Source organism: Cherax quadricarinatus, chromosome 42, assembly GCF_038502225.1.
Source record: "Cherax quadricarinatus isolate ZL_2023a chromosome 42, ASM3850222v1, whole genome shotgun sequence".
In the NCBI taxonomy this organism is placed as follows: Eukaryota; Metazoa; Arthropoda; class Malacostraca; order Decapoda; family Parastacidae; genus Cherax; species Cherax quadricarinatus.
Genome location: NC_091333.1, coordinates 1,102,255 through 1,126,118, shown reverse-complemented (window position 1 = coordinate 1,126,118; position 23,864 = coordinate 1,102,255). Strand labels below are relative to the sequence as shown.

General features: G+C 40.7%; 1 protein-coding gene across 2 annotated transcripts in view; it reads left to right on the top strand.

Moving 5' to 3' along the window:
* Positions 1-2,245: 2,245 nt before the first annotated feature.
* The window catches only part of LOC128695565 (ATP-binding cassette sub-family F member 2), a 39,689-nt gene continuing 18,070 nt past the window's right edge, over positions 2,246-23,864 (top strand). Inside the window, exons 1-6 of one of the 2 annotated variants that reach the window (XM_070093187.1) lie at positions 2,246-2,351; positions 5,660-5,771; positions 6,510-6,612; positions 16,246-16,423; positions 18,754-18,971; positions 19,239-19,543. In XM_070093187.1, the coding sequence (XP_069949288.1) occupies positions 5,673-5,771; positions 6,510-6,612; positions 16,246-16,423; positions 18,754-18,971; positions 19,239-19,543 (903 nt within the window). In that variant the 5' untranslated portion in view covers positions 2,246-2,351; positions 5,660-5,672. Of the gene's footprint in view, positions 2,352-5,656; positions 5,772-6,509; positions 6,613-16,245; positions 16,424-18,753; positions 18,972-19,238; positions 19,544-23,864 lie in introns of both variants that reach the window. The other variant, XM_070093188.1, reaches the window with a different exon arrangement.

Here is a 23,864-nt window from a genome sequence, read left to right as displayed (position 1 = left end):
AATAGCCCTCTTCAAGGCAGGCGAAATTACAGAACTGAAAAAATGTACAGCGACCCTTCAGAGCTCGCATAACCTCAGTCAAGCACCTAAATTACTTGGAGTGCTTGAAGTCCCTCAAACTACTACTTAGAACCTATGTACGGAAGATACTAGAGGAGTTGGTCCTAAACCTGCACAGTGAAATCACTCCTTACAAAAAGCACAAGTCTTGGCAGATGGTGCAATATAACTCCACTGAAAAAGCAGGGGTACAATGAGTATGCTGAGAGAACGCAGTACGTGGAAGGAGATCACGACTCTTCAACGTCATCCCACTGTGAATAAAGGGAATTACAAACAATTTTTTAGCTGTCTTCGAGAGGGAACTGGATAAATTCCTTATGTCATTTGACGGCCGTGGGATGGTGACCCCTTCCCGGAAGCCGCTTCAGGTAACCATCACACTACCTCCACAGCCACCGTGACACTAACACTACCTCCACAGCCACCGTGACGCTAACACTACCTCCACAGCCACCGTGACACTAACACTACCTCCACAGCCACCGTGACACTAACACTACCTCCACAGCCACCGTGACGCTAACACTACCTCCACAGCCACCGTGACACTAACACTACCTCCACGGCCACCGTGACACTAACACTATCTCCACAGCCACTGTGACACTAACACTACCTCCACAGCCACTGTGACACTAACACTACCTCCACAGCCACTGTGACACTAACACTACCTCCACAGCCACCGAGACACTAACACTACCTCCACAGCCACCGTGACACTAACACTACCTCCACAGCCACCGTGACACTAACACTACCTCCACAGCCACCGTGACACTAGCACTACCTCCACAGCCACCGTGACACTAACACTACCTCCACTGCCACCGTGACACTAACACTACCTCCACAGCCACGTGACACTAACACTACCTCCACAGCCACCGTGACACTAACACTACCTCCACAGCCACGTGACACTAACACTACCTCCACAGCCACGTGACACTAACACTACCTCCACTGCCATCGTGACACTAACACTACCTCCACAGCCACCGTGACACTAACACCACCTCCACAGCCACCGTGACACTAACACTACCTCCACTGCCACCGTGACACTAACTGCCTCCACTGCCACCGTGAAACTAACACTACCTCCACTGCCACCGTGACACTAACACTGCCTCCACTGCCACCGTGACACTAACACTACCTCCACTGCCACCGTGACACTAACACTACCTCCACAACCACCGTGACACTAACACTACCTCTACTGCCACCGTGACACTAACACTACCTCCACAGCCACCGTGACACCAACACTACCTCCACAACCACCGTGACACCAACACTACCTCCACAGCCACCGTGACACCAACACTACCTCCACAACCACCGTGACACCAACACTACCTCCGCAACTACCGTGACACCAACACTACCTCCACAACCACCGTGACACCAACACTACCTCCACAACCACCGTGACACTAACACTACCTCCACAGCCACCGTGACACTAACACTACCTCTACTGCCACCGTGACACTAACACTACCTCCACAGCCATCGTGACACCAACACTACTTCCACAACCACCGTGACACCAACACTACCTCCACAGCCACCGTGACACCAACACTACCTCCACAGCCACCGTGACACCAACACTACTTCCACAACCACCGTGACACCAACACTACCTCCACAGCCACCGTGACACCAACACTACCTCCACAGCCACCGTGACACCAACACTACCTCCACAGCCACCGTGACACCAACACTACCTCCACAGCCACCGTGACACCAACACTACCTCCACAGCCACCGTGACACCAACACTACTTCCACAACCACCGTGACACCAACACTACCTCCACAGCCACCGTGACACCAACACTACCTCCACAGCCACCGTGACACCAACACTACCTCCACAACCACCGTGACACCAACACTACTTCCACGGCCACCGTGACCCCACAATCGACCTCATATTGCATTTCCCGCGTTTTCCCACTGAAAACTGACAATATATTTTCCACTCGGTGAGCATTATAACATGCACATCTTTCATTTACATTAAATAAAACTCTAAATACGCTCCTTATAACAATATCCTAAATCATATTTGTAATTATAGAAGTATTTACTAATAGCCTTAAGTTAATGATTAGATTTGAAGAATAATGAGTATATTTCATGTATTATGCTGGGTACAGGGACTTTGCTAGGCGGTGCTGCCATCTGTCAGCAGCTGGTGGAAGTGATCCCCCCGACCACAGCACTGCACGTGAGGAAGGCTCCTTTGTCGTATTTAGGCTCATTTTTATGTAAGTACGCCTCTCTCCTCGTGCTGAGGTGTTGCATATTGCGAGTGAATGATCGAGTAATAATGTGGGTGGAGAGGAAGTGATTTATTGTTGTTATTTGATGGGAGAGCACAGGAGAAATTAGGCCATGCTGTGCTGTCTTAGTCATTGCGGATGCCTTATTTAGCCTCTCGTGTGTGATGTTCCCGGGATGTGTGGGTGGATGGGTCTCTTGTTGGTGTGTAGGATGTGGGTAGTATGGAGATCGTGTAGGTGTGTGTGTGTGTGTGTGTGTGTGTGTGTGGAACACTTGATGAGAGGAACCACTGGAATAAATGGTGACATCCGTAACTCTTGCGTCATGGATATTTGTCTGCCAAAAAAAAAAAAAAGTTACGTTGATACCAAATGTAGGTAAAATGTGTTGAATGGTTGAACCCCAACCATGGGAAACATTTTTGATGGGAGGAAATACTTTTGTGTAGCCTCGGCTTATTTTATTTCGTGTGATATGTGTCTTAGTATGCGTTAAAAGCTCTCTATTGCACCTATTTTTACTCTAATTGATCTTTACCAGGTTAAGTTACTTAGCCTCTTCAATTTTTAAGGTTTATAGTCATGAATGATTTCTACTGTATCTTACAGCTAGGTTTAAATAATAAGATATTAAGAACCCCAATGGAAATATCACTGACTTTATTTTGGGTTGTCTTAGGTAATCTACATATATGCTGCTTTGTATGATAATTTATGTAACTGTATTTATGTACTTATACCTGAATAAACTTACTTTCATAAAGACCCCATTGGAACTGGGTCACTATGGCTTATTTTTGGATTATCCTGAGTAATTTACACACATGTTAGTATGTACGATAATTGTACTTGTGTACCTGTACCTAAATAAACTTACTAAATTTCTTTGTTAAGTAAGTTTATTTAGGTACAGATCCACGTAAGTACAATTATAACACACAATAACGTGTAAATTACGCAAGATAACCCAGAAAATTAAAAAATGACAAATTTCCGTTGGGGTCCTTGTATTAGTCAAGTATTGTACATAAAGAATTTTTGTTGAATCATATGCAAACAGTACAGGTGTAGCAAGTTACTGTCATTAGATATGACTTTGTAAATTCCTTGTTAAAATTAAGGTAATATTTTCATAACATGGATCAGACTTAATTACAAAGTTTTTTTTTTTTCAACAAGTCGGCCGTCTCCCACCTAGGCAGTGTGACCCAAAAAGAAAAAATCCCCAAAACGAAAATACTTTCATCATTCAACACTTTCACCTCACTCGCACATAATCACTGTTTTTGCAGAGGTGCCCAGATACAACAGTTTAGAAGCATATATAAAGATACAATATAAAAAGTGACCTGAAATAATTACAATATCAGGGCCCCAATTATATATATACTGTCCTATTACACATCCCACCAAACTGCCAATGTTCCAAACCCCTCCTTTAAAGTGCAGGCATTGTACTTCCCATTTCCAGAACTCAAGTCCGGCTATATAAAAATAACCGGTTTCCCTGAATCCCTTCACTAAATATTACCCTGCTCTCACTCCAACAGCTCGTCAGGTCCCAAAAACCATTCGTCTCCATTCACTCCTGTCTAACACGCTCATGCACGCTTGCTGGAAGTCCAAGCCCCTTGCCCACGAAACCTCCTTTACCCCCTCCCTCCAACCTTTTCGAGGACAACCCCTACTCCGCCTTCCTTCCCCTCCAGATTTATATGCTCTCCATGTCATTCTACTTTGATTCAATCTCTAAATGACCAAACCACCTCAACAACCCCTCTTCAGCCGTCTGACTAATACTTTTATTACTCCACACCTCCTAATTTCCATGCCTCGAATTCTCTCCATAATATTTACACCACATATTGCCTTTAGACAGGACATCTCCACTGCCTCCAACTGCCTCGCTGCAGCATTTACAACCCAAGCTTCACACCCATATAAGAGGGTTGGTACCACCTTACTTTCATACATTCCCTTCTTTGCCTCCATAGATAACGTTTTTTTGTCTCCACATATACCTCAACGCACCACTCGCCTTTTTTCCCTCATCAATTCTATGATTAACCTCATCTTTCATAAACCCATCTGCTGACACATCAACTCCCAAATTTCTTAAAACATTCATTTCTTCCATACTCCTCCTCTCCAGTGTGATATCCAATTTTTCTTTATCTAAATCATTTGATACCCTCAGCACCTTACTCATATCTATGTTCACTTTCAACTTTCTACCTTTACCTCTATTTATTAGGAGATGTAGTTGTCTGAAGACAGCTACACTTCAAGGTTCTTGATCCAAGGAGCTGGTCTTTTCCTTGGATTGAACCTGAATGCCTCCCATTCCTGGGGTGCTATATGACCCCTGTGGATTTAGGGCCTCTTCCTTTTTAAAATGAAATAAAAATTAGGGACAGCTGTTTGTCTTCTAGCTCTTAGTATCTCATAACAGACTTTTCAATTCACTTGTTCTCTCCAATTTGGAATTTTGTTCAGTGTTAACGGCCCTGTTCAGGCCAGGAGAAATATCAGAACTGTAACAGGTACAGAGATAGAACCAATAAAGCATTTAAATGACTGGGAATGCCTTGATCTTAGATACATAGTACTTGCTGGAGCAGAGAAGAGAAAGATGCATACTAATACTGTACATACTTAGAAAGTACTTGAGGGCCTGGTCCCAAATCTGCACACTACCATAATACACTGGAGTGAGAGATTTGTGCAAAATAAATCCAATGAAAAGCAGGGGTACAGTGGGCATAATAAGGGAACACTATCATTCATGGTCTTAGACTATTCACCATCTTACCAGAAGATATCAGAATCTGCTGGGACAAGTGTAGAAGTGTTCAAGAGGATACTTGACAAGTATCTTCACCAGGTGCCAAATCAACCAGTCTAATTGATATGTGGGTCAGTGGCCCACCAGCAGCAACAGCCAGGTTGCCCAGACTATCACCAGATGACTTCTTATAGTTCAACAAATCACTGGATTGCCACCACAGACATTGGTGATTTTGAAAATTAGTGACTTAACCATACAACCATACACTGAATAAACCATCACCACCATTAAAACGGTTTAATCCAGGATAGCCTAATAAAAATGGTGCTGTGAAGTGTAAATATAGTATAGTACTATGTAGGGAGCTTTATATGTGCCTATGTTAATAAAGTTTAATTTTGAGGTGAATTTGAACAAAATAAAATTGGTAACAAAATTGAATAACCTAATCCAGCCTGACTTGTAACTAAAAAGGTTAAGCTAGCATTAATTATTTCTTCAGCAGATCAAAGACCACAATGCCATCAGATGCCAAAAAGAAGCGTGAGCAAAAGAAGAAGGAAGCAGCAAAAGCTAAACAAGCTGGCAAGAAGATAGAAACAAAGGATGAAAAGGAGGTATGGACTAAGCAATTTTACTTGATTATATTTTGTTTTGAATAAATGTGCTTTTATCATACAGTGAATACATGAATATGTTGGTGCATCTTAAAAAATGCTCTGTATATGCATACAAAATTGACAAATAATTATTTAACCAAGGAATGCTTAGAAATGTTCTTTTATTAAATCTCATAATCACACACACAAACCATTCTAAGATTTTTCTGGCATATTGTTGGTCAAGCATGTGTTTACCTCTTGGGAATTACAAAACGAGTGTTTATCCTGGGTATAATATACTTTATTGGGTAGTTGAAATCTGTAAATGGGTGGTTTCTTGTTCTCAGTCGATAGAACAGAAGGAGTTCTGGTGAAATAGTTATGAGTTTAGTTGACTGGAACAATGGAATTGGCTGAAAATAGGGCTCAAAGTGGGCAAAATTGCCAATGCGTAAATATCGCCAAGACCACTAACTTCCTGAGAGCGTAATTCCGTAAGTTTTAGATTTTTCCATCAAATTTTGCATTTTTGGTGTCGTTACCATCGGGAAAAGATTCTCTATCATTTCATAAGGAAATTTTTTTTTTTTTTTTAAATTCTCCAACACTGGGAGCAAGTTTGTGAGCAGGGGTCTCACAGTGAAAGAGTTAGACAGCTTTTCTATTAATGCCATTTTCAAAAACGTGGCTACTGCTTGAATCGAAGGTAATACTTATTATTAGGATTATTATTAATTTCCCTAACTTTTACAGCCTCAAGAAAATGGGAATTCAAACAATTCCAAGAAGAATTCCCGTGAAACAACACCATTGATGAATGGCACCACAAATGGTACAGAGAAGCTTAGTGCTGAAGGTCAGTATGTCTGCTTTATCTCATTAAATTGTCTGATAAAATTGTTTGATTGCACATTGCTGTATATCATTTTATTTATTAACAAATTGGACATTTCCCACTAAGGCAGGTTGGCTCGAAAAAGAAAAACTTTCACCATCATTCACTCCATCACTGTCTTGCTAGAGATGTGCTTACACTACATTTATAAAACTGCAACATTAATTAACACCCCTACTTTTTCTAGTTCAATAATACAGAAGCCCCCTTTTACAATGCATAGGTTATGCTTATGAAAATCAGCACAATGTATAATGTTGCATAAGATATGAGAAAAAAATTGGGTTATGCTCCAGACATCCATTTTCATTACTTTGTGTGTAAACAAGCAAACAAGCTACATTCTTTTAGTTACCTTAAATACTTGAAAAGTGTGGACAGGGTAAACTTGCCTACTGGACTGAGTAGTATGAAATCTTTAGGAAGTTCACTATGCTCAACACGCAAACCCTTTAGCACTAAACTTACAAAGCTTACCAGTGCAAGTCAGCTCAGCAAGATAGTGCTTATGCTATGTCTTCTCCATACTTAGCAACTGCCTCTTAGTTGACTAGGCATAAGGTAGGTCAGTGACTTGTTCATTGTAATCAGAAGTGAGGTGTAGTGACTTGGAGATAACATTACAGGTGAGGGGATGGGGCCACTAGGGGAAGTAGGTTATGGGAAACTTTTCTTAGCAGCAATAAAGAAGACCTTCCCTATACCAAGACACCATGGTGTTGCTTTGTCAGACATGTTCTGAATGGTGTACAGTACCAACAAGTTGATAAGTCGTGCAACATGTAGTGTCTATTGATGAAAACTTTCTGCTGCTTCATGAACACACTGCCTGTCTTGTTCATCAACTTAATGGTACTGTGTATCATTCATACATACAGGCCTGGTCACAGACTGGGCCGCGGGGCATTGGCCCCCGAAACTCTCTCCAGGTAAACTATAATAATTTTTCTGGTTCAGGCATACCATGGTGTCCTGGTACAGGGGATGTCTTCTACAACTCTATTACTAACACCTGTTTAGCATGAACTACTTCCACTGGATAGCCCTGGTCACTTGTGACATCTCCAAGTTACTATACCTCACTTCTGGTCACAATATGCAAGTCTCTGACCTGATACCTCTGGGACTGGCCACCTTATATCAAGGCTGAGGGACTGATTACCTCAAATCACCCCTTTAGTTCTACTGTCTGTGGCATTACTTTCTGGAACTTTCTCAATGAAAATGTAGTCAGTGTCATGTGGGTTTTCGATACGTGGATGGGGTAAGAATACTCACGTAGGCTGGTAGTACGTATAATATATATCGGAAAGTATGGGAAGCGCCAACAGCCGACCTGTCTCTCTCTCTGCCTAACTACGACTGACCCATAGTGCCTACGGGTGAGGGTGTTTGAAATCCTGCTATGGTCAGCAGCAATATGAATACAGTCAATGATTCACACAGACGGTTGGTAGTGAGTCATCTACTGGTACACTGGTTACTGGTAACTGGTTGCTAGGAACTGGTACTACTACTGAGAGCTCGGCGACGCTAACGTATGTCGTCCCGACATACAACTAATACAAACTAGAGACGGCAGGTGTACGGCTTGGATTGATTCTATACAATGTCAAAGTACACAACAATTGAACATTATAACATACATAAGTAGAATATTGGAATGGAAGCTTACATAATTGAAACTGTAATAAAACTAATGCAATACTAGGTATAATATAGCACAACTCATCGAATGAAACTCAACGTTGGGATTACACAATAGAAGTGATAAAAAAAAAATTTGATCGATCGATCTGTATTCATGTGATCTACGGATTCTGAGGAAGGAATATATACAAAGAAAGAAGTGTTTAACAGAAAGGCAGATTCGATGCACTCAAATCTAGACTGTTAATTCTCAGAATTCGGAGAGAACGTGAACACAAAAAAAAATTCTTGAACACTGATAAGTTGATACTGTAATTATTCATCTATACAGGTTATTTACATTTAACCCCAACTCTGCTAGAGTGAGATTGATATATGCAGAATGGGTGCCATCTCTGGGAGGATCAAACTGTTGCACTGGCTAACTCATGCTGTATTTGAGGCAAATCTGAATTGGTAGTTACAAATGATACTTGAGGATTTCTCAATACCTGTCGTGTACGTAGGGAATAACGACATTCAGGTTGATCGTCTGACCGAGTATCAGAGGTAGAGAGTAAAGGATCAGGAGCATTGTCAGAGTCTGTCACATTAGTCTGGGTTGGAACATCATTATCATCACATACTAACTTCATATGATCCAAATGGGATTCTTTATACTGACCAGTACTAATTTCTCTAACCTTATACTTATTACCAGTGATATGTTCAACTACTCGATAAGGACCAACAAACTTTTGATCAAGCTTAGGCATTGCAGACGTTTTGTTAAAGTTAGTCAGCATAACTCTCGAACCTACTTTGATTTTGGATGGCTTTGCTTGAGTGTTTGCGACTCTTGTAAATTCTGCTGTTGATTTATGAAGTGTTTCACGGATTCTTCTAAAGACACTTTGAGCTAAGCTGGTACGAGTTGCTATGAAATCATCAGGGTTGTAATTTGGTTTTGGATTAGAATATAGCAACTCATAAGGCAAACGTTTATCTACACCATACAATGCATAATGTGGAGTGTCACCTATAGAAACATTGTAAGCAGAATTTATAGCACACTGCACATCAGGTATAACTTCATCCCAAGTTTCACTGTTGGGATTGATAGTGGCTCTCAAGACATCAAGTACTTTCTTATTGGTACGTTCCGCTAACCCGTTGCTGGCAGGATGATGAGGAACAATGGTGGATTTAGAGATCTTGTACAAGGTGCACAAATTTTCAAGAATCTCATTACAGAATTCACCTCCATTATCTGTTACTAGGGACTTAGGGGCGGTATGCCTGCAGATAATGCGTTCTTTAAACGCTTTAGCTACTGTCTCTGCAGTCTTATCTGCAATAGGAACTAACTCACAATATCTGGTGAAATGGTCTACCATAACACATAGATGTTTGTTGCCCTGGAGGGAACATTGGAAATTAGTTAACAGATCTAGCGCAACTCTTTCCCACGGTTCGCTAGTGGTTGGATACACCTGGATTGGATTAGGACCATTAGCATTACCTTTATGTTGCATGCAGACACTACATTTCTTAACATACTCAGAAATATCAGTTGCCATACGAGGCCAAAAGTATTTCAATCTGGCTTGTTTTACTGAACGATCCATACCAGGGTGCGCAACACCTGGTACATCGTGAACTAGCTGTAAGACTACATTCACTAGTGACTGTGGAATTACTAACTGGTAAACTCTTCTGCTAGGAGTACCCAACTCGGCTGTTCGATACAGTAATTCTTGGTTCGTGACAAAGTCACTGATGGGTGCTGGTGGCTTCACAGTCAGAATAAGATCTTCCTGGAGCAGGAATCGAATCACACCAGACCACATGGGATCTGTTCGTTGAGCATTCTTTACATCTTCAGCACTAAATGGAGGGTCTGCAGTTACTATACTAACATGTCGCGATAAGGCATCTGCGACTACATTTGACTTGCCAGGTAAGTGTTCAAAGGTGGGATTGAACTCTTGGATAGTCAAGGTCCATCTGGCTAACCTTCCAGTAGGTTGTTTGTTCTGGAATGAAGGTATCAGTGAAGCGTGGTTTGTCAAGACATGAACAGAGTACTGATAAATAATGTCTCGGAAGTGCTTTAAAGACCATACTATTGCTAAAGCTTCTTGCTCAGTTACTGTATAATTACGTTCAGCCTTCGTAAGGACTCGGCTAGCAAATGCAACTGCGTTGTACTTGCCATCAATCTTCTGAGCTAGTACGGCACCTTTGCCAATAGAACTAGCATCAGTAGTCAGATAGAAGGGCTTAGAAAAATCTAGAAATTTCAAAATTGGAGCAGATGTTAGCTTTTCTTTTAGAGTTTGGAATGCTCTTTCTTGACGGAAGGTCCAAACAAAAGGAGCATCTTTCTTAAGCAACTCAGAGGAGCAGCTATGGAAGAAAAATTGGCAATGAAAGATCTATAAAAACCTGCTAAGCCCACAAAGGATCTTACGGCATCAGCAGTTTTGGGTGTTGGAAAATTTAGTATTGCAGTTACTTTACTTTGGTCGGTCGTAACCCCTCTAGGAGTGACTGCGTGACCAAGAAACTTAATTTCTGATCTGAAAAATTGACATTTAGACAGTTTGATCTTTAAATTGGCTTCTTCAAGCTTACCAAGTACTACATCAAGTCTTTTCAAGTGTGTATCCACGTCTTTAGACATGACAATTACGTCATCTAAGTACACCATAAGTGCATTACCTATGAGACCTCTAAAGATATTAGTCATGAGCCTTGAGAACGTGATAGGGAAGGATCGTAATCCAAACGCCATACGGAGGAAGTGATAATGACCTCTAGGAGTGGAGAATGCAGTTAGCTCTTGGCTGTCCTCGTGAAGAGGGACTTGCCAAAACCCTTGTAACAAGTCCAGGGTTGAAAAGACTTTGTTATCTCTGATGTTACGTAAAAGATCACCCAGTACAGGAAGTGGGAAGCGATCTGGGATAGTTTTCGCATTTAACTTCCTAAAGTCAATCACTGGGCGCCAAGTACCATCCTTCTTAGGTACTAGGATCAAGGGTGCATTCCAAGGTGAATTGCTAGGTGCAATAACTCCATCATCAAGCATTTGATCAATTCTTCTGCAACAGCAACTTGTGAATGAGGCATTCTGTACGCAGGTATATAGATAGGTCTAGTACCAGGTTCAAGTGGAATACGATGGGACAATAAGTTCGTTATACCCATCTTCTCACCTGGTAAGGCAATGGCTTTACGACGTTTGTTCAACAGAGTCAACAAACTCTTGACTTCATCTGGGAAGTCAGTGGGAGCTATGTCTTTCTCCTCAACTGGTGGAACAGATTGATCCAGTGAAGTGGATGAGGTCTCCCCGGTAGAAATAGCACCGACCCACTGGTCAGGTGACAACTCATCCTCTACCTGAACAGGGTAAGGATAGTGAACAAGGTCAACAAGATTGGTATTTGCTCTGAGACGAACACTGTGACCAGAAGTGTTAGCTAGGAAGAAATGGATCTTACTATCTCTTACAACATGTAAGGATGGTTCAACAAATAGACCTTTTACTTTGCAAGACTCACTGTCAACTAGGACGTTATCACCATCTGGAACACTAGGAACAACAACAGACACTCTAGTGAGGGCACTAGCTGCGACAGAAACGTCTTTCTGCAGACGGCATGTGACATCAACAAGAGATGGCATTACTAGTTGCAAGTAATTGTTTTCTGACAAGGCGTCCCCTGTGGAGAAACTACTACTTGAACTAGCAGACATTGCAGGGATAGGCTCAGCACTCAAGGTAGTCAGAGCGTCCTCGGACACTTGAGGTAACTGGACACTATCTTGCAAGTCTGAAGTTGCAGGAACACAGACAGGAGTGACAGGATCATCAGTGCCTGACCGCTTGGGCACGCTACTGGAAAATGCACTGGCCTGTAAGGACTTAATTCGAATGTCGTACTCTGCGGCAGTATGGCAGATCTCGGATCCAAGCTGGTAACCCCAAAATGGTACGATCAAGTCATCAATTTGGGCATGCCATCGATAAGGGTCGAGCACAATGCGTAAGTCTCGCATGGAAGCAAATCCTAGTAGAAGGTCACCAGGGAAAGTAATCTGGTCGACAACAAGGAAGGAAGCAGTGAAGTCTCTACCTTGGATAGAAAAAGTTAGAAAGTCCGACCACGGACACGCAGGTGAGAACCAGCTACTCCACTAAGGGAGGACACATGAGTCGGTTCTACGAGAAGGACATGTCGTAACTGCTTATCCCTAAACAAACTAGACCTGATAATATTGACTTGCGCACCAGAGTCCATGAACAAATGAACGGGCGCATCATGAACAGATGCTTGCACTATAGGGCCTATGGTTGCATTGGAAGTTATGTGCAAACAAAAAGGTGGATTGTCATCAGCAAAGATTTGTTCCACTTCATCCCCAAAATCATCTACGTCAAAGACATGTGAAGCAACATCATCAGCAGGATTGTCATTCTCGAGACTGCTGAAGGCTTCAAAGGAATTGTGAACGGGGATGGTGTTCTCATTATCACCTACTGTCACCATGGGACGGTTTGACTGGGGCGCTCGAATTCCCCCGAATTGGAAGAATGAGCCTGGTTCTGGTTATTTTGAGAACCACGATGTCTGTTTCCTCTACTGGTTCTGCGGTTGGAACGGCCACGGAAAGACCTAGAGTACTGAAGGTTGTCGAGAGCATTGCACTCAGATGTGTCATGTCCATGTATTCTATGATAAGTACAGTAGGGAAGATCTGACTGGTACTCATCATCAGCACGACGCCTCTTAGGGTGACTATCAGGACAATTTATTGCAATATGGCCACGGAAACCACAGTTGTAACAAGTCCGTTGACTATGGTTACTGAATGTACTATGAATACTACGAGGTTTATAATGACTGTACACTGGTCCTTTGTGATCGCTGAGATGGTTGACGACCACGATTTGTCGCTGTGGCGCAAACAAGAGGTGGTGCAGACTGAGGCATAGGTGTGAAATTACTTTTGATACATGGGAAAGTACCCTGGGGGCACAAGGAGCGTACATGATTTAGGGCTGTAAGTGGTTCCACCGTCACAGTTGGAGGATTAGCCTCATAAGCACACACGGAAGCAGGCGGCATTAGTTCTTTGATTGCTCCAAAAGCTGCTATTTTAGCAAACGATGCTGTGGATGGTTTATCCTCATCAGGGACAAAAGCTGAGGACTGGACAGCATTGATAAATGATGATAAAAGTTTGTCTAATCTAACAGCAAATGCACTCAACGATTCATTAGTCATGGGTGTAGCATTCACAAGTTCCCGAAGAACGACATATGGATCAGCTGTTTTTACTGGTACAAGGAAAGAACGAATCAGTTCCTCATATTGTGACCACTTAGTAAGATTCCTGAAGTCTCGCATATCAAGATCAACAACGTGAACAGCAGCAGGGGATCGATGAAGAGCTTCTTTCGCAAGTCTGATAAGACTTTCCTCAGAAGGAGGACCTTCAACTAGAGCATTAACACGAGAACGAATGGCAGTAAACCATGCTTCAAGACTATGTACATGGCCATTGAATAAAGGTAACGCATCACGGGAATCACGAGTAAAACTGTAGTGTCTCAGTGTCTGGGTCGGTCTGTCAGTCGTTAAGGAACTGTGAGGACTGATGACAGGAGCAGCAGTAGCCTGAGAGGTCTTAGTGTAGCCATTCACTAAAGTATCACTTGATGGTATGTGAGACATAATGGCAAGAAAGTTGCACGAGAACAAATAAGGCAAAAATAATGAACAATAAAAATGATATAAAATGTTAAAATTAAAATAAAAGAGATGCAACTAATTCTGCAGAAGTAATAAAAAAAATGTCTAAGATACACTGCAAGAGGAAGAACAACTCAATGTAAAGGACTGCTGGACAAGATAAAAAAATTACATTGAAATTTACTAGTAAAAATATTACTGGAGGCTGAATTAAATGCAAAATGAGCTGTCTGTACTCTTGCTAATAAAGAAATTAATTAATAAAACTGTAAATCAATGTAAAAAGTATAAAATAAAATCACTAAATTGTATGCAACGAGAGATAACTGGGAAATTTAAATATTTTCTAAGATTGCATAAACAAAATTAAAATATAATACAAAGACAACATGAGGAAAAAATAATAAAATGAAAAACAAGACTCATACAATAATGAACTGAGAATAATAATGTCAATAAAAGAAAATAATTCACTGCAGAACAAGTGCAACAAAATAAGGTGTAGAAATAATCACTGCAGTAATAAAGTTACACTGGGAAAATGTAGGTTAAATAATAAAATAAAAATATGAAGAAAAACTGATTGAACACTTCAACTCTTAATTGTAAATTAGACAAAACAATTTACTCACAGAGTAAAGAAAACACTTTACATTAAAAAAAAGAAATTGAAATTACGCTAAGAGTGAATTTGTTCAAAGAAATATGAAAAATATGAATAAAAATAAAAGAAACAAAACTGGAAGTGTAACACTTACAAGTGGCGGGGCACACAACACTTACAAGTGGCGGGGCACACAACACTTACAAGTGGCGGGGCACACAACACTTACAAGTGGCGGGGCACACAACACTTACAAGTGGCGGGGCACACAACACTTACATGTGGCGGGGCACACACAACATATTCACTTATTCATTTTTTTTAGTATATTCTTACAACAAAATCTTGCTGTGACTGATACGACAAAAATTACTGGCAAAAATAATGGTACACAAGTCTGCGAAAAGATCAGGGAATGAGACACTGCTGGTGTACGGAAAAAAGACACACAGAAATAAATGGATAATTTGGTATACTGGGGTGAATATCACTGCATGAACTACAATGACAAATACTGGAGAATACAATGCTGAAAGAATAAAAAAAAAAATGAATGAATTACTTCACACAGAATGAATGACTGGTACACTACACAATAATACTTACTACAGACATAGAGTAGCATAAAAAAAAAACACAGATTAAAAAATATATGAGATGAGCGATAACACTGAAAAATATTGCAAAAATAATGAGTCAAAGAAACACTGAGTCTACACTGAAAACACAAGGCTTAGAGTACACAAGAAATTCACTGTAAATGTCTCACACACGCAAATGTCTTTAAATGCAGGAAAATGTCTCTAAACAGAAAATTATCACTGAAGTCTGGAGTAGAAGACGGGATGACAAGTGGTGATGAGAAGACGTCCTGTGCAGATGATTACGCCTCCTACACTCACACTGTTGTCGGAAGAAATGCGCTTTCTTGGTGAACTCACATAACTGGTTGCTAGGAACTGGTACTACTACTGAGATCAGGAGGAACCTGAGGGATTATATGTGAAGTTTGGACTATTTAAAATAATATAAAATCTATTAGAACTTGACATAACATAAAATTGTTGCAGTGCAATTCAAACAATGAAGGCAAAACTTTTGATTGCCTGTGAGAATGTGTGTGTCACAAGTACAGTATATAAGAAAAGTAATGCAAAATTTGAGTTGCACACTTTTTTTTTTTTTTCCAGTAAAGAACACGCAGGATCTTTTTGTCCGGCATGTATTTTGTAATAGCCAAATTTCTGGATCCTTATGGCTCTTTAACCCTTAAACTGTCCAGACAAATTTACGTTCACATGTGTAGTGCTCCAAAAGTAGATCTACGTTTTTTTACATATTTTCAAATATAACAAAAAAAAATCAAAGTTGTTTTTACACGTTTTCAAATGTAAAAAAAAAAAATCTACGTTTTTTTTACATGCTTTCAAATGTTGAAAAAACACAGATCTACGTCTACGTTGGACAGTTTAAGGGTTAATATATAAAATATGAAAAAAGTCTGCATGTATTGCAAAATGTTAATGTAGGCAATGGGACAAACCATAGCATATTTCAAGTGTGACAGAATGAATGTCCCCTTTTTTTCCTCCCCAGAAATTCTCTGCCTGAAACTTGAGGAAGATATGAAAATTGCTAGTGAAGCTCGATCCTGTACTGGTGTCTTGGGCATCCACCCACGTGCTCGGGATATTAAGATTGACAACTTCTCTATCACTTTCCACGGATCAGAGATGCTTCAAGACACCAAATTAGAGTTAAATTGTGGCCGACGGTGAGTCCTTGAAAATCTTTCTTTCTTTCAACGCACCAGCCACATCCCACTGAGGTGGGGTGGCCCAAAAGGAAAAACGAAAGTTTCGCCTTTTAAATTTAGTAATATATACAGAAGAGGTTACTAGCCCCCTAGCTCCCGGCATTTTAGTAGCCTCTTACAACACGCATGGCTAACAGAGGAAGGATTCTGTTCCATTTCCCCATGGAGAGTCCTTGGAAATGCTTACATAAATTATTTTAATTTATAGAGAATGAGTTACTTTTTGCTGATGATACTGTGCTTATGGGATATTCTAAAGAAAAGTTGCAAAGGTTAGTGGACAAGTTTGGGAGTGTGTGTAAAGGTAGAAAGTTGAAAGTGAACATAAATAAGAGTAAGGTGATGAGGGCATCAAATGATTCACATAAAGAAAAATTACAGTGCCTGCACTCTGAAGGAGGGGTGTTAATGTTGCAGTTTAAAAACTGTAGTGTAAAGCACCCTTCTGGCAAGACAGTGATGGAGTGAGTGATGGTGAAAGTTTTTCTTTTTCGGGCCACTCTGCCTTGGTGGGAATTGGCCAGTGTGATAATAAAAAAAAAAAATTGGATATCACATTGGAGAGAGGGAGTTTGAAAGAAGTAAATGCTTTCAGATATTTGAGAGTGTACTTGTCAGCGGATGGGTTTATGAAGGATGAGGTTAACCATAGAATTGATGAAGGAAAAAAGGTGAGTGGTGCGTTGAGGTGTCTGTGGAGATGAAAAAACGTTATCCGTGGAGGCAAAGAAGGGAATGTATGAAAGTATAGTGGTACCAACACTTATATGGGTGTGAAGCTTGGGTTGCAAATGCACAGTGAGGAGGCAGTGGAGATGTCCTGTCTAAGGGCAATGTGTGGTGTAAGTATGATGCAGAGAATTCAGAGTGCGGAAATTAGGAGGTGTGGAGTTACTGAAAGTATTAGTCAGAGGGCTGAAGAGCGGTTGTTGAGGTGGTTTGGTCATTTAGAGAGAATGGATCAAAGTAGAATGACTTACAGAGTGTGATGTAGTCCAGCTGGGCTTGTGAGGTCTCTGGGGAGACCTAATTTAACCAATTATATGGTCACCTTGCCTTGGCAAATGTCTGTCAGCCACGCCCACGTCTGAGGTCTTTTGTTCTTAACGGCGTCAGACCTAGGCATCAGGTCGTACACGTGGTTGCGGAGGGTGCTTGGACCACGATATAAGCCCAAGGAACAGCTGAGCAAGGAGATTCATGCGGAGCACTGGCCTGGGTGCAGAGCTCCGAGCAGAGACTTCGAGAGGAGCTGTTGCTGGGGTGCAGGGCTCGGGAGAAGGCTGCTGAAGTCTCTGGAGGAGACTGTTGGAGGCATTGGGCAGAGTACTGGCTTGGCGCAGTATTCGTGCTGTGTAGGTCTTGGGACCTGTGGCTTAGTTCCTGTAGTGAACTGCCCTCTGAACTATATTGTAAGTTATATTCATTTTGGTCAAGTTGATTGTATTCCCTGTCTCATTGCTTATACATACCATCCCATTTATTTAAACCACAATAATGTTCTCCTGTTCCCAAATATATTATTGTACAAGGACTTAATAATAAACTGTGTTTGAGCAGAATAGTAATATTCACTGTCCCCGTTATTTGCTATTTTATTCATTATTTTATTTCATGTAGTGAGAGGGTGAGTAGGTTGGAGTAGTGGGTAGAGTAATGAGAGGTGAAGTTGTAGTCACCAGTGACCTCACATTACCTACCTCCGCACTCATCCCTCCTCCTGCCTCGCCTGTCACCTACCTACTAACTCCCTCCTCTTACCCCCATATTCCCCTAACCAATACCCCCCCTACATGACAAGAGCGTATAAATCTGTAGGGGAAGGAAGGCAAGGTAGGGGTCATCCTCGAAAAGGTTGGAGGGAGGGGGTAAAGGAGGTTTTGTGGGCGAGGGGCTTGGATTTCCCTTAAACAAGTGTGAGCATGTTAGATAGGTGTGAATGGAAACGAATGGTTTTTGGGACCTGACGAGTTGGAGTGTGAGCATGGTAATATTTTATGAAGGGATTCAGGGAAACCGCTTAGCCGGACTTGAGTCCTCGAAATGGTTTACAATATCGATAAGATGGGGAATTAGACACGTGCAACATCTGAGTATCTTTGTAACAAATAAGAATACCCAGATGTTGCACATGTATTTTCCTCATGAATAGTTTTGGTCCAAATTTTTTACCCTCCCCCTCTTCCTTTTTTATTGTTATTATTAATTAGAAAAAGGGGTAGATTGCATGTGTATTGGCTGTTTTAATATTAGAGATTATTTGTGGGATTTACATTGTAATTTTTTAGGTATGGATTAATTGGTGCCAATGGTTGCGGGAAGTCAACCTTGCTAGCCGCATTAGCCAATAGAGAGGTACCTATCCAGAGCCATATAGATATCTTCCATCTGATACGTGAAATGCCAGCTTCGGACAAGACTGCACTTCAGTGTGTCAAGGAAGTAGATGAAGAAAGAATTCGCTTAGAAGCATTGGCAGAAGAATTGGCATCAAGTGAAGATGATGGTAAACACTAAAGCTTAATGTTTTAATTAAATAGTACATTAAGGTAATACTGTAGGTATATTGTGATAGTGATAAATCTGTTAACACATTAATTGTGGTAGACCCTGACACACTATTTTCCCTGTGTGGGGCAGAATTTAAAAAAAAAAATTTTTTTAGTTTCAAATTGTATATTTGTGTGGTTCGCTTCATCTCTCGTAGAACCATCTTATATGCTCTTGACAATTGATCTTTGTTGACTTAGCATATCTATTTTTTTTCTTGCAGAGACTCAGGAACAACTCATGGATATATATGATCGCTTGGAAGACTTAGGTGCTGACACAGCAGAGGCCAAAGCGGCATTTATTCTTCATGGTCTTGGCTTTACACATGCCATGATGGAGAAGAAATGCAAAGACTTTTCTGGTGGTTGGAGGATGAGAATTGCATTGGCAAGAGCACTCTTTGTCAAACCTCATTTGCTGCTGCTTGATGAACCCACCAACCATTTGGATTTAGATGCTTGTGTGTGGCTTGAGGAAGAATTAGCCAAGTATAAGCGAATCTTGGTCATCATCTCCCATTCACAGGTTATTGTTGGATTAAGGACTAGTAAATTATTGTATCTATGAATTATTTTAGCTTTTTTTTTTTTATTTTTTGTTTAGTTAAAGAAGTCATATATTAAGGATAGGAATACAGATTGTGTGGAGTGAGATAGTGAATGGATAGCTAGATGAGTGTTGGTGTCACATAATTCATTAATGATCAGTGACCATGACAGACAGTGCAGTGTAGCAGTTAGATATGTATCAAAAGCATTGGACATACATATAATGTTGTATAAATTAGACACATGTGCAACTCTTGGGTATCTTTATTGAGGAAACGTTTCGCCATACAGTGGCTTCATCAGTCCATACTAAGGAGAATAGTGAAGAACAGGAGAAGAATCAGGTAATCAGTCCCTCAACTTGAGTCGATGTGGGCAGTCCATCAATCTTGAATAGAATACAGCATATGTGCCAAGAAGTAGCTTATATATAATGTTTTAAACAAAATTCTGCTCTACATTCATTCTTTCAACAAACTGGCCATATCCCACCGAGGCAGGGTGGCCCAGAAAGAACAACAAAAGTTTCTCTTTAAATTTAGTAATTTATACAGGAAGAGGGTTACAAGTGCCTTGCTCCCAGCATTTTAGTCACCTCTTACGACACTCCTGGCTTACAGAGGAAGTATTTTGTTCCACTTCCCCATGGAGATTAGAGGAAATGAACTACTACTACTACTAGTAAGAAAATAGAAGAAAACCCTGAGGGTGGGTGTGTGTTTGGAGGGGTATATTGTGTATCTTTATATGTATATACTTCTAAACTGTTGTATTCTGGGCACCTCTGCAAAAACAGTGATTATGTGTGAGTGTGGGTGAAAGAGTTGGATATTTTTTTTTTTTTTTTTTTACCCTGCGTCGGTGGGAGACGGCCGACTTGTTAAAAAAAATATATATATATACATGGCTCAACTGAACAGGTTCTTTATATATAAATTATCTAAATTTTGTTTTTTACAACTTGTTTACCAGTTTCATGGTGGTTACCAGTATGTCTAATTTCTCTAACCTCTTATCACAGATTTTTTAAAGACCATATTTGTCTTAATACAACACACTGTTTCTGGTATGGGAAAGTTAATATTTTTTTTTTTTTTTTTTTTTTCCCTCAACAAGTTGGCCGTCTCCCACCAAGGCAGGGTGACCCAAAATAGAAAGAAAATCCCCAAAAAGAAAATGCTTTCATAATCATTCAACACTTTCACCACACTCACACATAATCACTGTTTTTGCAGAGGTGCTCAGAATACAACAGTTTAGAAGCATATACATATAAAGATACACAACATATCCCTCCAAACTGCCAATATCCCAAACCCCTCCTTTAAAGTGCAGGCATTGTACTTCCCATTTCCAGGACTCAAGTCCGACTATTATGAAAATAACCGGTTTCCCTGAATCCCTTCACTAAATATTACCCTGCTCACACTCCAACAGATTGTCAGGTCCCAAGTACCATTCGTCTCCATTCACTCCTATCTAACACGCTCACGCACGCTTGCTGGAAGTCCAAGCCCCTTGCCCACAAAACCTCCTTTACCCCCTCTCTCCAACCCTTTTGAGGATGACCCCTACCTCGCCTTCCTTCCCCTATAGATATATATGCTTTCCATGTCATTCTACTTTGATCCATTCTCTCTAAATGACCAAACCACCTCAACAACCCCTCTTCTGCCCTCTGACTAATACTTTTATTAACTCCACACCTTTTCCTAATTTCCACACTCCGAATTTTCCGCATAATATTTACACCACACATTGCCCTTAGACAGGACATCTCGACTGCCTCCAACCGTCTCCTCGCTGCTGCATTTACCACCCAAGCTTCACACCCATATAAGAGTGTTGGTACTACTATACTTTCATACATTCCCTTCTTTGCCTCCATAGATAACGTTTTTTGACTCCACATATACCTCAATGCACCACTCACCTTTTTTCCATCATCAATTCTATGATTAACCTCATCCTTCATAAATCCATCCGCCGACACGTCAACTCCCAAGTATCTGAAAACATTTACTTCTTCCATACTCCTGCTCCCCAATTTGATATCCAATTTTTCTTTATCTAAATCATTTGATACCCTCATCACCTTACTCTTTTCTATGTTCACTTTCAACTTTCTACCTTTACACACATTCCCAAACTCATCCACTAACCTTTGCAATTTTTCTTTAGAATCTTCCATTAGCACAGTATCATCAGCAAAAAGTAACTGTGTTAATTTCCATTTTGAATTTGATTACCCATAATTTAATCCCACCCCTCTCCCGAACACCCTAGCATTTACTTCTTTTACAACCCCATCTATAAATATATTAAACAACCATGGTGACATTACACATTCCTGTCTAAGACCTACTTTTACCGGGAAGTAGTCTCCCTCTCTTCTACACACCCTAACCTGAGCCTCACTATCCTCATAAAAACTCTTTACAGCATTTAGTAACTTACCACCTATTCCATATACTTGCAACATCTGCCACATTGCTCCCCTATCCACTCTATCCACTGCCTTTTCTAAATCCATAAATGCAATAAAAACTTCCCTACCTTTATCTAAATACTGTTCACATATATGCTTCAATGTAAACACTTGATCTACACATCCCCTACCCACTCTGAAACCTCCTTGCTCATCTGCAATCCTACATTCTGTCTTACCTCTAATTCTTTCAATTATAACCCTACCATACACTTTTCCTGGTATACTCAATAAACTTACTCCTCTATAATTTTTACAATCTCTTTTATCCCCTTTCCCTTTATATAAAGGGACTATACATGCTCTCCGCCAATCCCTAGGTACCTTCCCCTCTTTCATACATTTATTAAACAAAAGTACCAACCACTCCAACACTATATCCCCCCCCACCCCCTGCTTTTAACATTTCTGTCATGATCCCATCAGTTCCATCTGCTTTACCCCCTTTCATTCTACGTAATGCCTCACGTACCTCCCCCACACTTACATTCTGCTCTTCACTCCTAAAAGATGGTATACCTCCCTGACCAGTGCATGAAATTACCACCTCCCTTTCTTCCTCAACATTTAAAAGTTCCTCAAAATATTCTCGCCATCTACCTAATACCTCCCTCTCCCCATCTACTAACTCCCCTACTCTGTTTTTAACTGACAAATCCATACTTTCCCTAGGCTTTCTTAACTTAAACAAACGTTTAACTCCAAAATTTTTTCTTATTTTCATTAAAATTTCTTGACAGTGCCTCTCCCACTCTATCATCTGCTCTCCTTTTGCACTCTCTCACCACTTTCTTCACCTTTCTTTTACTGTCCATATACTCTGCTTTTCTTATAACACTTCTGCTTTGTAAAAACCTCTCATAAGCTAACTTTCTCTCTTTTATCACACCCTTTACTTCATCATTCCACCAATCACTCCTCTTTCCACCTGCCCCCACCCTCCTATAACCACAAACTTGTGCCCCACATTCTAATACTGCATTTTTAAAACTATTCCAAACCTCTTCAACCCCCCCTTCCCCCCCACTACTCATCTTTGCACTAGCCCACCTTTCTGCCAACAGTCGCTTGTATCTTCCCCGAACTTCCTCCTCCCTTAGTTTATACACTTTCACCTCCCTCTTATTTGTTGTTGCCACCTTCCTCTTTTCCCATCTACCTCTTACTCTAACTGTAGCTACAACTAAATAATGATCCAATATATCAGTTGCCCCTCTATAAACATGTACATCCTGGAGCCTACCCATCATCCTTTTATCCACCAATACATAATCTAACAAACTACTTTCATTACGTGCTACATCATGCCTTGTATATTTATTTATCCTCTTTTTCATAAAATATGTATTACTTATTACCAAATCTCTTTCTACACATAGCTCAATTAAAGGCTCCCCATTTACATTTACCCCTGGCACCCCAAATTTACCTACTACTCCCTCCATAACATTTTTACCCACTTTAGCATTGAAATCCCCAACCACCATTACTCTCACACTTGATTCAAAACTCCCCACTGTCATGTAGGGGGGTAATGATTGAATAGGATATAAGTGGGGAATATGGGAGTAAGGGATTATGTAGGCAGGGGAGAGGCTGGCGCGGTGTTAGGAGTGAGATGATTAGCGGAGGTAGGTAGGTAATGACAGGTCAGTGGTGACCACCACGACATTCTCATTACTCTACACTACTCACTAACATATGCCTCGCCCACTCTTCACTCATATAAACATAATAAAATATGAGAAATAGGAATAGCTAATAACGGGGACAGTGAATATTACTATTCTACTCAAACACAGTTTATTAT